We start from the raw sequence: 12,488 nt of genomic DNA, 5'->3' as shown, positions 1-12,488 counted from the left end.
GGAAGGCACCTCCTCACCCTACTGTAACGGGAGGTGAAAGTTGGGCGCATCTTTAACCCACTAAAAGAAGGCCTTGTTTTCTGATGACTAGGAAGTCCAGGAAGTATTGCATAACTGGTTACACTCACGCCCCAACCAAAAACGCTTTGCACGTGGGATTCACAACCTTGTACAGTGCTGGCAAAAGTGCATGCAACTTAAGGGGGATTACGTAGAAAAATAGACAAATGTTGTATTTCATTCACGTAGTACAGCCTTTAAAAAAAATCCTTTTTTTGTTGTTGTATGACTCTCGTACCAGTTTGCATTCACAGCCGCGTGTGGTAGCCGCTCCGTCTTGGGCACCTTGTCACGGTTCGCGCGGTTCTCCCCATCGGAGGTTCGAGTTCTCCCTCGGGCATCGGTGTGTGTGTTTTCCTTAGCGTAAGTTAGTTTAAGTCAGATTAGGTAGTGTGTAAGCTTAGGAACCGTTGACCTCAGCAGTCTGATCCCATACGATCTCACCACATATTTCTAATTTTCCAATTTTACATTCACACACACAATCTTAATACTGTGCGCTTACTAAGTGTCGAAAGTCTGTTAGTACAATGACATCTGCCATAATATTAAAATAACAGTTCATTCCGAATCAAAACAAAGTTTCTTTTACGGTGTGTGACGCATTTCTAAATTAAAACATTTTCCAAGGATACGTATGGCTCCCAGGGGTGCTTCTGGTTTAGTTTCTCTTCTGCCATTTACTCACGTACGTCATACTATTCACCAGTGTCTGTAGTACAGAACAGGATTCAGGGCGAGAAATAGTTGCAACACAGAAGTTTTTAAATCGTGCTTCATTATCTATTATCTGTTCCACATTTCGACATGTGTGCAAAAATCGTTGTATGTTTGTGTACAAGTTCCTCATATCCTAAACCACTGTGTCGACTTCAACCAAACTAGATACACCTGCCGGTTACAATCTACCTATATCCAGAAATAGGTGGGGGTCGTGAGTTAAAATGTTTCGCGGCAGAAGCATAAGTCGCTAACGTGTAGAATAATGTCAAACAAATTTTGTATATGCATTACACATAATTTGTATAATGTAATTATTTCTATAAAAATACTGTTGGTATAATATACTCTTATCCCCTCTAGTGGCACACATGGACGAATGCGGTGAGAAGCCATGACACGTACAAATACTCGAGAAGGACCGATATTTGTATCGAAACCATAGTTTTCGGAGTAGGGCGACACCTGAAGCAATTTCCGCCAAACTTGGCACACAAATCATTTGGTAACTAGAAAAAAAGAAAAATATTGTGACAGTAAGACACACTTATCAATCCTATGTCTGAGGGCGGAAAATGAGTGGTATAAAAACACAATTAAGGAACGCCTGGAGCGATTTCTATCAAATATGCCATGTACATGTCTCAGTATGTGTATAAAAATACTGTAGGAACAAGACACGCTTATTGCCCATAGAGATGGGGTGGGAAACAGACGGGGTGACATGAAAAAATGTTCAAGAACTACCTCTCGGCATTTCTTTCGTGTATTTAGTTGGCTTGGAAGTGTAATCGGTCTCTTACTTGTGTTGCTCATTGCGTCAGCAAAGTTTCGATAATGAACGCTACAGCTTAAGCCAACAAGTTTGTCTGAGTGTTTCGGTGCCAAAGCTCGTGCCACACGACTGAATAACACAGACACATTTAACCATCTCTCAGTAGTCGCATACCGTAATACCGTGGAGCATCAGACAATTGCCAAAGACTTTTTGAATACATCTTACCTAGACAGAACTACGTTTCCTCAGGATTCAGATAAAACAGTAGCGCGATATTACCTACAAATACATATGACAGATGTGCACAAAGTGTGTGAAACATATGCGTACGCAAGCGAAGCTACGTGAAGTACCCTTCACGATGTAAATAAGACTATTTGAGGCAACCACTTTTTTTGTGGTGCATTTCATGAGAGTACTGTAGAACGAAAATCCGCTCAGAATTTACTATTCTGGGGCAGTTCTTATAATTTTATTCATAATGTCATTCCATGTTATACACTGTCGAAAAGCCATATCATGTAGCAAAAATTGACGTAATTTAAGTGTGACATGAAGTCGTGCAGGATGCAGGCGATAATTATTGTAATAATCATTAATTCTGCAGTCAGGCTAACTTTGTAGCAATGGTAAAAGACAGATATCGGGCAATAAATGGCTTTATTTCTAATATGACGCGTTTCTGAATTTATCTATCATCATATATTTACAAAAAATCAAATCCAAAAATATTTATAAAATATAGTCATGGATAGCTTCAGCACTCCACTTTGAGTGAAATCACCTGGTGCGGACGAAGAAGACATTTTTCCACCTTGTGGTGTTACAAAATGTATAGTGGCGCCAAAGATCATCAACTAATGTGCATTTATTATGCCGTGTGTCTAATGGCTGTGAACCAACTTATTATAATAGAAATATTTTCTTTACAAATTGTAATGACGAATTTTCAGTGACAAAAGGTTGCACACAACATTTGTTTAAATTCAAGAGTACTGCGTGGCCTAACAAATCGTCAAAAGCTACGTACAATCACAACAACTATGCCTTACGACACGCGAAGTAAAATTAAAAGACAAAATATCAATACAAACATATGCCACCAACTTAAATACAGTTAGTAAGACAGGTGAAGGGGAATACAATATTTTCGTTAAAAGTAGAGCAGTCTGTCTGTCATACTCAAATACGGTACCAGAAAGTACCCAGTATGCGCCACTGCGCTTACATCTAATAGAAGAATTTTGTGCTAATGAGTACAACCACTTTTTTTTATGAAACATGGGAAATACTCCGTATAACCAAAATCAGTCGTGGGCAATTACACGTCATCTCCATACAAAACTAGTAAATATGATCTGGTTCCATGTGCTGTCAAACGTTAAAACAGCAGCGTCTTTGACCCTTTACAAAAACTATAAACTCAAAGTCTCTTCAAGTACATAGTGTAATCGTACATCTCAACCCGTAAAATACAAAAACACAGGCTATAGAAATTAGTGGGGTAGGGGGTACTACGAGGAAGAAGAGGAGGAAACTGGTATTTTATAAAACAGAGGAAACCTTGAAACTTCCTGGCAGATTAAAACTGTGTGCCGCACCGAGACTCGAACCCGGGACCTTTGTCTTTCGCGGGCAAGTGCTCTACCAAATGTCTCCGCAATATCCTTTCTTTTAGGAGTGCTAGTTCTGCAAGGTTCGCAGGAGAGCTTCTGTAATGTTTGGAAGGTAGGAGACGAGATACTGGCAGAAGTAAAGCTGTGAGGACGGGGCGTGAGTCGTGCTTGGGTAGCTCAGTTGGTAGAGCACTTGCCTGCGAAAGGCAAGGGTCCCGAGTTCGAGTCTCGTCCGGCACACAGTCTTAATCTGCCAGTAAGTTTCACATCAGCGCGCACTCCACTGCAGAGTGAAAATCTCATCTTTCTAGAGGAAACGTTACTTGATGCCATGTACCGTCAAACTTTAAAATCGTAGCGTCTCATGAACCTTTACAGAAGTTGTAAACTGAAAGTAAAAAATACAAAATGTAAGCGTGCATCCCAACCATAAAGTATAAACCCGGACAGAACAAATGAGGGAGGGATAAAAGGAAGGGAGAAAGGGAAGAAGAGAAGAAGAACAAGGGAAGTGCATTATAAGAAAATTAAACGGAAAACGGCTCGATTATCAGAATCAAACGTTGCTACCACACAGACACACTGATAACAAATCTTGGAAAATACTACAGAACGGTTTCCTGTGGGAGCTGACCTGTTTATTCAAGACTGCGTGTTGGTTGACATTAATATGCTTGTAAATCACAATTTTTTCCAAAATGTTTAGGTCTAAACTTTTGGCTCTGTGTGTAAGGTTGTTAGAGATTTTTCAATCGTATCTAAACGATACTTCTTATGACTGAAATAACAACCCACAGCCGTAGTATTTTTATTAAGCGTTCCCTGAATCTGGTTAGCAAGTCACGCCCTCTCTGCTCAATACAAACACCATCACAGGATCCACAAATTATTTTATACATTCGCAACTCTGTAAATTTATTCTGCCTTTTGTCAACAGACGTATAGAAAATTGTCTTCAGTTTCTTGTACGCGTGGGACCCAAATTGTATATCGGCTTATTTAAACGCATTCTCAGTTCGTTCACAGAAATGCCCCGGATAAGATAGAGATGTAAATTTATGCGGACTCTCGGAAGGATCATGCATAGATTATTCCTTCTATAGAAAACCGATTCACAAATGCTCTGTATGGGACTTCCAGTGTAACCATTTTTCAGACCTATTGGTGTGATTATATCAATTTCTTTTTTAAGGCAGGTTGAGCTTAAGTTTAGCTAATGTGATGAATACTGACAGGAAAAAAGGACTCTTATGCGTGCGTGAGCGGCAAGAGTCCACATTAAAAATTACATCAGTGGAGGATGGTTTTCTGAAAACGTCTAACCAAAAACAAGTACATTAGCTATTAATATTCATGTTTAAGTAGTTAAGGCTTCTATTTGATTCGAACACTAAAGTGCAGCATGTAGCTGAATGCAATAAATTGAACGAGTCTGGCAAGTTCTGATTCTGTTCCTCTAAGTGCCACAAAAATATTATCAGACACTGCCATAATTCTTTGCAAAACAGTTAAAAACTAGCATTATGTGTAACAAATGTAACATTTCAATAGTTTACGCGATTCTTTGCAAATCAAAGAATCACATGTTTTATATATATATATATATATATATATATATATATATATATATATATATATATATTGTGTGTGTGTGTGTGTGTGTCTGGTTATATATACATACAAAAATCGCGTCCGCCGTTTTCATGATAGCATCAGTTAGATGACTGATACTGTGTAGCCTCTTTGTTACTAAAACCTCCGTCATTACGGTTGCCTATGTCTCAACTCGTAGCGCATGTATCACTATAAATACTCGAATAAAGAGCATGTCTGCCACGTTGATGCTACAGTGGCCTATTATTTGCAGAGAATTTCCTTCCTAGTTAGTTAACGAAAAGTCAACCAAAAGGCCAGATAGGCAGCAACCCATTGTGAAGCCATCCTTTTGAAGATAAGTCTTACCATTAAAAGTGAAACAGTTAAAGGCTAGCGTTATACGCAAAAATTCTAATACTTCAATAGTTTCTCCTACCGTAAGTTTCATACGCTTTACAAGATCCAATCTTATGATGTTCAGAGTCTCTTCCTCTGGAACACTAGTTTACAAACTGGTTTTGTCCAGGGATGCCATTACTGTCGCATGCGAAATTTTAGTTTCTTTTAACATCGCTATCTTATAACTGATTTTTATGGACGATGTTTCCTGAAAAGTGAATGCCGCTATTAGCTTAGCATTGTAAAATCTGTTAATTTTGTAAGGGGGCGGTATTTTGCCTCCTTATATGATCAATTAATGTAATTAATTTGGTCGATTAGATTAACATATTCATAATATTTAGGATCGAAGATTAGGTGGGATTATCAGTTTATTAATGGTATTGGTTGATAATGGACAGCCTCACCCTAACAACTGTAGTACAGCGTGCTTTACAAAACTAATTTGTGCACTGCCTTGGAAGCAAGGGAGGATGAGGAAGCTACGGACATCGAGCAGGTTGGGGGTGAGGTGGGAGTTGTTTATCAGTATCCAAAAGGCGGAATTTTACAGCCTGCCGCAAAGCTGTCCTGTGGAGCGGCCCAGCGAGCATCGTCTCCTATTATCGGGGGTGCCGGCGAAAGTTGAAAGGGGGCAGTAAAGAAAGCGAGCTAACAAGTATTGCGTGCAGTTTTTTCAGCTCCATTGGAATGCGTCTCCTGTCGCCACACGGAGCCAACGGTTAAGAATTCTTGCTATGCAGAATGCAAAGCACTGTACTGCTGCTGTATACAGAATGCCTTTTCGGGCACATAGTGCTTTCAGTTATTCGGGAAGCTTCTAGATCACTCATTATGTACAACTCGGGCCAGCGGTTTCATGTCTACAGACTGGGAGAGAAAATTAGGTTGTAACGAAGGGCGTCATTGGCTTAGTCGGGAGTCCGCATTAGCGAACCTAAATTTGCTAATATCGAGGCAGAATGTATTGTGGGATCTCTGCGGTGGGTGTCCAGCCGACACATGTTGCTGTAGAGCATATAGCTTCTTAGATACATTTCTGACAGAGCGTCCAGCCATCACTTTCAAACTTAGTCAAAGAAAGTTCTAATTCGGTCACTTTAAATCATTTTCTTTCTCCGTGGGGCTTAAGGCATTCTGAAATTCTCACGTATGTCCACTTACTTGAGGTGAGAGTCTGCTCCTGTCTTGACTCATTAACGGACTCTGTAGATCATTAACATCACATGTAGAACTTTATGGATGTAATTAACGTCCTGTGTGTAGTTATTTCACATCTGCACATCACACTTCATCTCCGCGATAACTCCAGCCTTCCACAGATTGACGTGACAGACATGCTGTCCACTCCACTATTTATGATGATATATTGTTCCACGCCTAGAGAAACAGAAAACCGTAGTGATAAATGTTTTCAGTTCCGCTAGATTGTTGTGTGAGCTCTCTTCTTGTCAGCGCCAGTCAGGGTGGCGGTTTTTACTAACAAAGAGGCTAGACAGTATCAACCATGTAACTATTCCTGTCATGAAAACGGCGGACGGAATTTTTGCATAGAGGATAAGTGTTGTGTTAATTTTTAACTTTGTCGACCAGTACAATTAACCGAACGCTGTAATTGTACAAATTCTGTATTTCAATTCCCTTGATTTTTGTAATAAATTTCTTGATAGAAACCTACTATTCTTATCTAACTAGAATTAATCTTTACCCCTCTGATCCCAAACAGGTCATTTACTAACATTAACCAGTTAGGATCAGTTTTATAGTTTTTTTCTTATGTTGTGTGAGGATTTACAACCGTATCAGGGCTTGTCAGATCGCCATACATTAAAATCTTGACCCATTCCCAATGTCATAAATTTATAATTTTGATCTTGGCATCCATCTATGATTAGACACATTAATAAATAACATTTATGGAGCTTTATTTGTGACTGAAGAACTAGCAGTTTTGAATTCATACGGACTTGTTTGCATATTCGAGCACAAAAAGAAAGCTGAAAAAAAAATGGTTCAAATGGCTCTGAGCACTATGGGACTTAACTTCTGAGGTCATCAGTCCCCTAGAACTTAGAACTACTTAAACCTAACTAACCTAAGGACATAACACACAACCATACCTGAGGTAGGATTCGAACCTGCGACCGCAGCGGTCGCGCGGTTCCAGACTGTAGCGCCTAGAACCGCTCGGCCACTCCGACCAGCAAAGTTGGAGAAATCCCACATTTCTTCAACTCGATACCAAATTAACGAAGAGGGTTCCTTATAGCTTCCACTGTGTAGTTAGAATTCAAGACTTTGTTTCAGATACATCTTTAAACGCCATATTTCCGGGTACATGTAGTACATTTTGCGTCAGGTGATTTCGATAGAAGTGGAGTTCTATAGCTGTCCATTACAATGTTTTGTAAAATGTTTTTGTATCTGATTTTTTGTAACTATGTGATGATGGATAAATTCCGAAATGCATCATATTAGCAATAAAGTCATTCCTTGCCTATTGTTTGACTTTAACTGTGCGACTCAGTCAGCCTGAATGCAGAACACTTTATCACATTTACATTATTTTATGCCTAGCTGGGTAATTAGGGAGGGAAAGTTATAATACACCTTCAAATAAAAATGATGGTTAGTCGTTTATGAACAAATTCCATTAAAAACCGTTTAGTGAGTGGTGTCATTCCATTATAAGCTAAATTTAAATTTAATTCTCTGGCCTTAAGAGCACATTCTGTCAAGATAAAGACCGCCTCTCCTCCACTTTCCGACCAGTGATTTGCTATGAAATTTTCTTTCACCACCAGATTTCTGAACTTTTCTCTATGACTCTAACGCCACCGTACGTGGGTGAGCTAGTGACATCGGCTACAGAGATTGTAACGGATCTGCAAACGTATAACTTCGTTCCCTGTCTGATGTTTTACTGTGATCTCTTGACATGATATACACGATAATTTCTCGTTCTTCTCTCACAGACTGCAGCTCTTGTAACAACCTTTCTCTGTGCAGATAAACATAAAAATGGCAGATGGAGAAGCTAACGTCGTGCTGCAGACGATGTCTCAAGCAAACTCCTTATTTACTTTCGACCTCTACAAGGTAAGTTTTTGTGACATAAAAAGGTGTTTCGCAAAGCAAAATATTATGTGTAATTCATGAGGAAATAAATTAATAAAAAGTTGTTATTCTAATTTATCGTTACTGAACATCAACTGATGAAATGTCCCCTCTATATTTTTTCATGAATTATGTTCATGTCTCCAGGTTATTGCAGCATGTTCTCTAATATCATCCACCCAACTTCAGTTAGGCTATCTCCTGGTTCTTTTCTTACCTGTCAGCATAAACCATTAACCTAGCTTCAGGCCCTGCCAACACCACTTCACTCTCTTAGTTGTAATAACGTCTCCCAGTCGTGTCTGTACCTTGACCCAATTGGTTATTTTCTCAAGTAATTCTCAACATGCACCGAGTGAGGAAGAAATGTGGTTGCCACACTCGACTCAAATATAGAATACGCCCAGTTTTAAATCCCCGTCCGAAAACTCAGATTTAGGTTTCCCGTAATTTCCCAGAATCACTTAAGGTAAATGCCAGAATGGTTCCTTTGAAAGGTATCGGCCGATTTCCTTCCGATTCTTCCTCGATCTGAGCTTGGGTTTCATCTTTAATGACTTACTTGTCGTCGGGTACCATCTCCCTTCCTCCTCTCCTCCTCAACATGTATTTATCCATTACTATTTGAGTAAACGTCAGTTTCCAGATGCTTTTCACTCTAACAGTCCATGTGGAAGTGCCTTACGTCAGGACTGCTAGTATAGTTTTCACACGCATTAGAAACACAGTTTTGAATAGTCAATTTAACTCGCGAAAACCGAGGGAGGTAGCGCAGTGGTTAGCACACTGGACTCGCATTCGGGAGGACGACGGTTCAATCCCGCGTCTGGCCATCCTGATTTAGGTTTTCCATGATTTCCCTAAATCGCTCCAGGCAAATGCCGGGATGGTTTCTTTGAAAGGGCACGGCCGACTTCCTTCCCTAATCCGATGAGACCGATGACCTCGCTGTTTGGTCTCTTCCCCCAAACAATCGAATCCAAACTTGCGAAAAATCACTCTAGGTCGTTTCTATTCCTTTCATTTTACTGTCCATCCAGCTTTCCTCCGTCACCGCAAAAAAATTTCCACAACTGTCTCTAGAACACCATGCTTAATTTACACCATTTTCTTTTCATTAAATAGGTTATACTTGATTCTGTTTTTCATATAATTGATTTTCAGGGCTATTTTCAAACACGCTGTGTTTAAATCGTGTGCTGATTATTAAAAATTATGCACGAGTGTCATAATGGGAAATGGTACAATTTCATGACCAAAATTAGGATGCTTCTTGATAATGAGGGATCTGCAAACTACCTTGAGGAGTGTTGAGATTGGTTTTGGCGACTTTAAATCTCCTTGCGAAACTCCGGTTCGGATTTGCAGTCGATAGGAAGTTTAATGGAATCAAATGAAACTGTATGGTTCCAGAGACCTTTTCATGTCTCAAACATCTACGATGTAGACTGGCGACAAAAGTCACGGGATACCCTTAATATCGTGTCAGTCGTGGGTTTTCCCGGCGTAATGCAACAACCCATCATGGCATTGACTCAGTAAATCATCGGACGTCCCCTGAAGACATACTGAGCTATGCTGCCTCTACAGCCGTCTATAACCGCGAAATGTTGCCAGTGTACACTTTGTGCACGAACTGACATCTCGATTAGGTCCCACAAATGTTCGATGGGAGTCATGTCGGGCGATCTGGGTGGCCAAATCATTCGCTCTAATTGTTCAGAATGTTCCTCAAACCAATCGGGAACGATTAGTTGGCGCGTAGTAAAAAGTCCGTCGTTGTTTGGAAACAGGGAGTCGATGAATGGCCGCAAATGGTCTCCAAGTAAGTTAACATAACCATTTCCAGTCAGTGTTCCTTGTACGAGGGCAGTTCAATAAGTAATGCAACACATTTTTTTTCTGAAACAGGGGTTGTTTTATTCAGGATTGAAATACACCAGGTTATTCCCCAATCTTTTAGCTACACAACACTATTTTTTAACGTAATCTCCATTCAATGCTACGGCCTTACGCCACCTTGAAATGAGGGCCTGTATGCCTGCACGGTACCATTCCACTGGTCGATGTCGGAGCCAACGTCGTACTGCATCAATAACTTCTTCATCATCCGCGTAGTGCCTCCCACGGATTGCGTCCTTCATTGGGCCAAACATATGGAAATCCGACGGTGCGAGATCGGGGCTGTAGGGTGCATGAGGAAGAACAGTCCACTGAAGTTTTGTGAGCTCCTCTCGGGTGCGAAGACTTGTGTGAGGTCTTGCGTTGTCGTGAAGAAGGAGAAGTTCGTTCAGATTTTTGTGCCTACGAACACGCTGAAGTCGTTTCTTCAATTTCTGAAGAGTAGCACAATACACTTCAGACTTGATCGTTTGACCATGGGGAAGGACATCGAACAGAATAACCCCTTCAGCGTCCCAGAAGACTGTAACCATGACTTTACCGGTTGAGGGTATGGCTTTAAACTTTTTCTTGGTAGGGGAGTGGGTGTGGCGCCACTCCATTGATTGCCGTTTTGTTTCAGGTTCGAACTGATGAACCCATGTTCCATCGCCTGTAACAATCTTTGACAAGAAATTGTCACCCTCAGCCACATGACGAGCAAGCAATTCCGCACAGATGGTTCTCCTTTGCTCTTTATGGTGTTCGGTTAGACAACGAGGGACCCAGCGGGAACAAACCTTTGAATATCCCAACTGGTGAACAAATGTGACAGCACTACCAACAGAGATGTCAAGTTGAGCACTGAGTTGTTTGATGGTGATCCGTCGATCATCTCGAACGAGTGTGTTCGCACGCCCCGCCATTGCACGAGTCACAGCTGTGCACGGCCGGCCCGCACGCGGGAGATCAGACAGTCTTGCTTGACCTTGCGGCGATGATGACACACGCTTTGCCCAACGACTCACCGTGCTTTTATCCACTGCCAGATCACCGTAGACATTCTGCAAGCGCCTATGAATATCTGAGATGCCCTGGTTTTCCGCCAAAAGAAACTCGATCACTGCCCGTTGTTTGCAACGCACATCCGTTACAGACGCCATTTTAACAGCTTCGTACAGCGCTGCCACCTGTCGGAAGTCAATGAAACTATACGAGACGAAGCGGGAATGTTTGAAAATATTCCACAAGAAATTTCCGGGTTTTTCAACCAAAGTTGGCCGAGAAAAAAAATGTGTTGCATTACTTATTGAACTGCCCTCGTAAATACGGTCCACACTATTATGGAGCCTCCACCAGCTTGTAAGACCTTATTGAGAATTTTCGTCAGTGGCTTCGTGGGGTCTGCGCCACGCTCGAAACTTACCATCAGCACTTACAAACTGAAATCGGGACTCATCTGGCCAGGGCGCGATTTTCCCGTCATCTAGCCCTGGAGAGGCAGTGCAGTGGATGTTGTGCTGTCAGCAAAGGCGCTCACGTCGGTGATCTGCTGCCACAGACCATTAACGCCAAATTTTCCCGCTTTGTCGTAACGGGTACTTTTGTCACACGTTCCATACTGATCTGAGGTTATTGCACGCACTGTTGCTTGTCTGTTATCACTAACGACTCTACACAAACGCCGGTGCTGTTGGTCGTCACGTGAAGGCCATCGGCCACTGCATTGTCTGTGGTGAGAGGTAATGCCTGAAATTTGGTATTCTCGGCACACTCTTGACACTGTCGATCTCGGAATATTGAATTACCTAACGATTTCCGAAATGGAATGTCCCATGCGTCTAGCTCCAACTACCATTCCGCGTTGAGAGTCTATTAATGCCCATAGTAGGGCCATAATCACGTCGGAAACCTTTTCGTATGAATTACGTGAGTATAAATGACAGCTCTTCAAATGCACTGCTCTTTATTTCCTTGTGTACTCGATACTACCAGCATCTCTATATGTGCATATCGCTGTTCCATGCCTTTTGTCACCTCATTGTATATATCCAGTGTTATTGGAAACTGGAGCGTCAGTGTCTAGTACAGTATATTCATGAGCCTACTAACATATGCTGAATAAGTGACTTTATCAAGGACTGTTACCAGTTTATTGACACTGAATCAAATTTATCTAAAAAAAAGATGAGTTCCCTCCTCCAGTTCATTGATCACTTCGTTCTCTAACTTTTTTCGCGAAATGGAAATGGTCCGTTTGTCGATCAATTTAGTAAGATAACCTTTCTCTATTTTTCTTTAAAATCGACTTTTTTCGTTCG

At 41.1% G+C, this 12,488-nt stretch overlaps 1 protein-coding gene across 1 annotated transcript in view; it reads left to right on the top strand.

Annotated features, from left to right (window-relative positions):
• Positions 1–12,488, top strand: part of LOC126162931 (serpin B6-like) — a 98,814-nt gene that overhangs the window by 43,078 nt on the left and 43,248 nt on the right. Inside the window, exon 2 of the mRNA XM_049919754.1 lies at positions 8,179–8,268. Within this exon, the coding sequence (XP_049775711.1) occupies positions 8,191–8,268 (78 nt within the window). The 5' untranslated portion in view covers positions 8,179–8,190. The remainder of the gene's footprint in view (positions 1–8,178; positions 8,269–12,488) is intronic.

The sequence above is a fragment of the Schistocerca cancellata genome, chromosome 2 (assembly GCF_023864275.1).
Source record: "Schistocerca cancellata isolate TAMUIC-IGC-003103 chromosome 2, iqSchCanc2.1, whole genome shotgun sequence".
NCBI lineage: Eukaryota > Metazoa > Arthropoda > Insecta > Orthoptera > Acrididae > Schistocerca > Schistocerca cancellata.
This window is presented reverse-complemented; position numbering and strand designations above follow the sequence as displayed.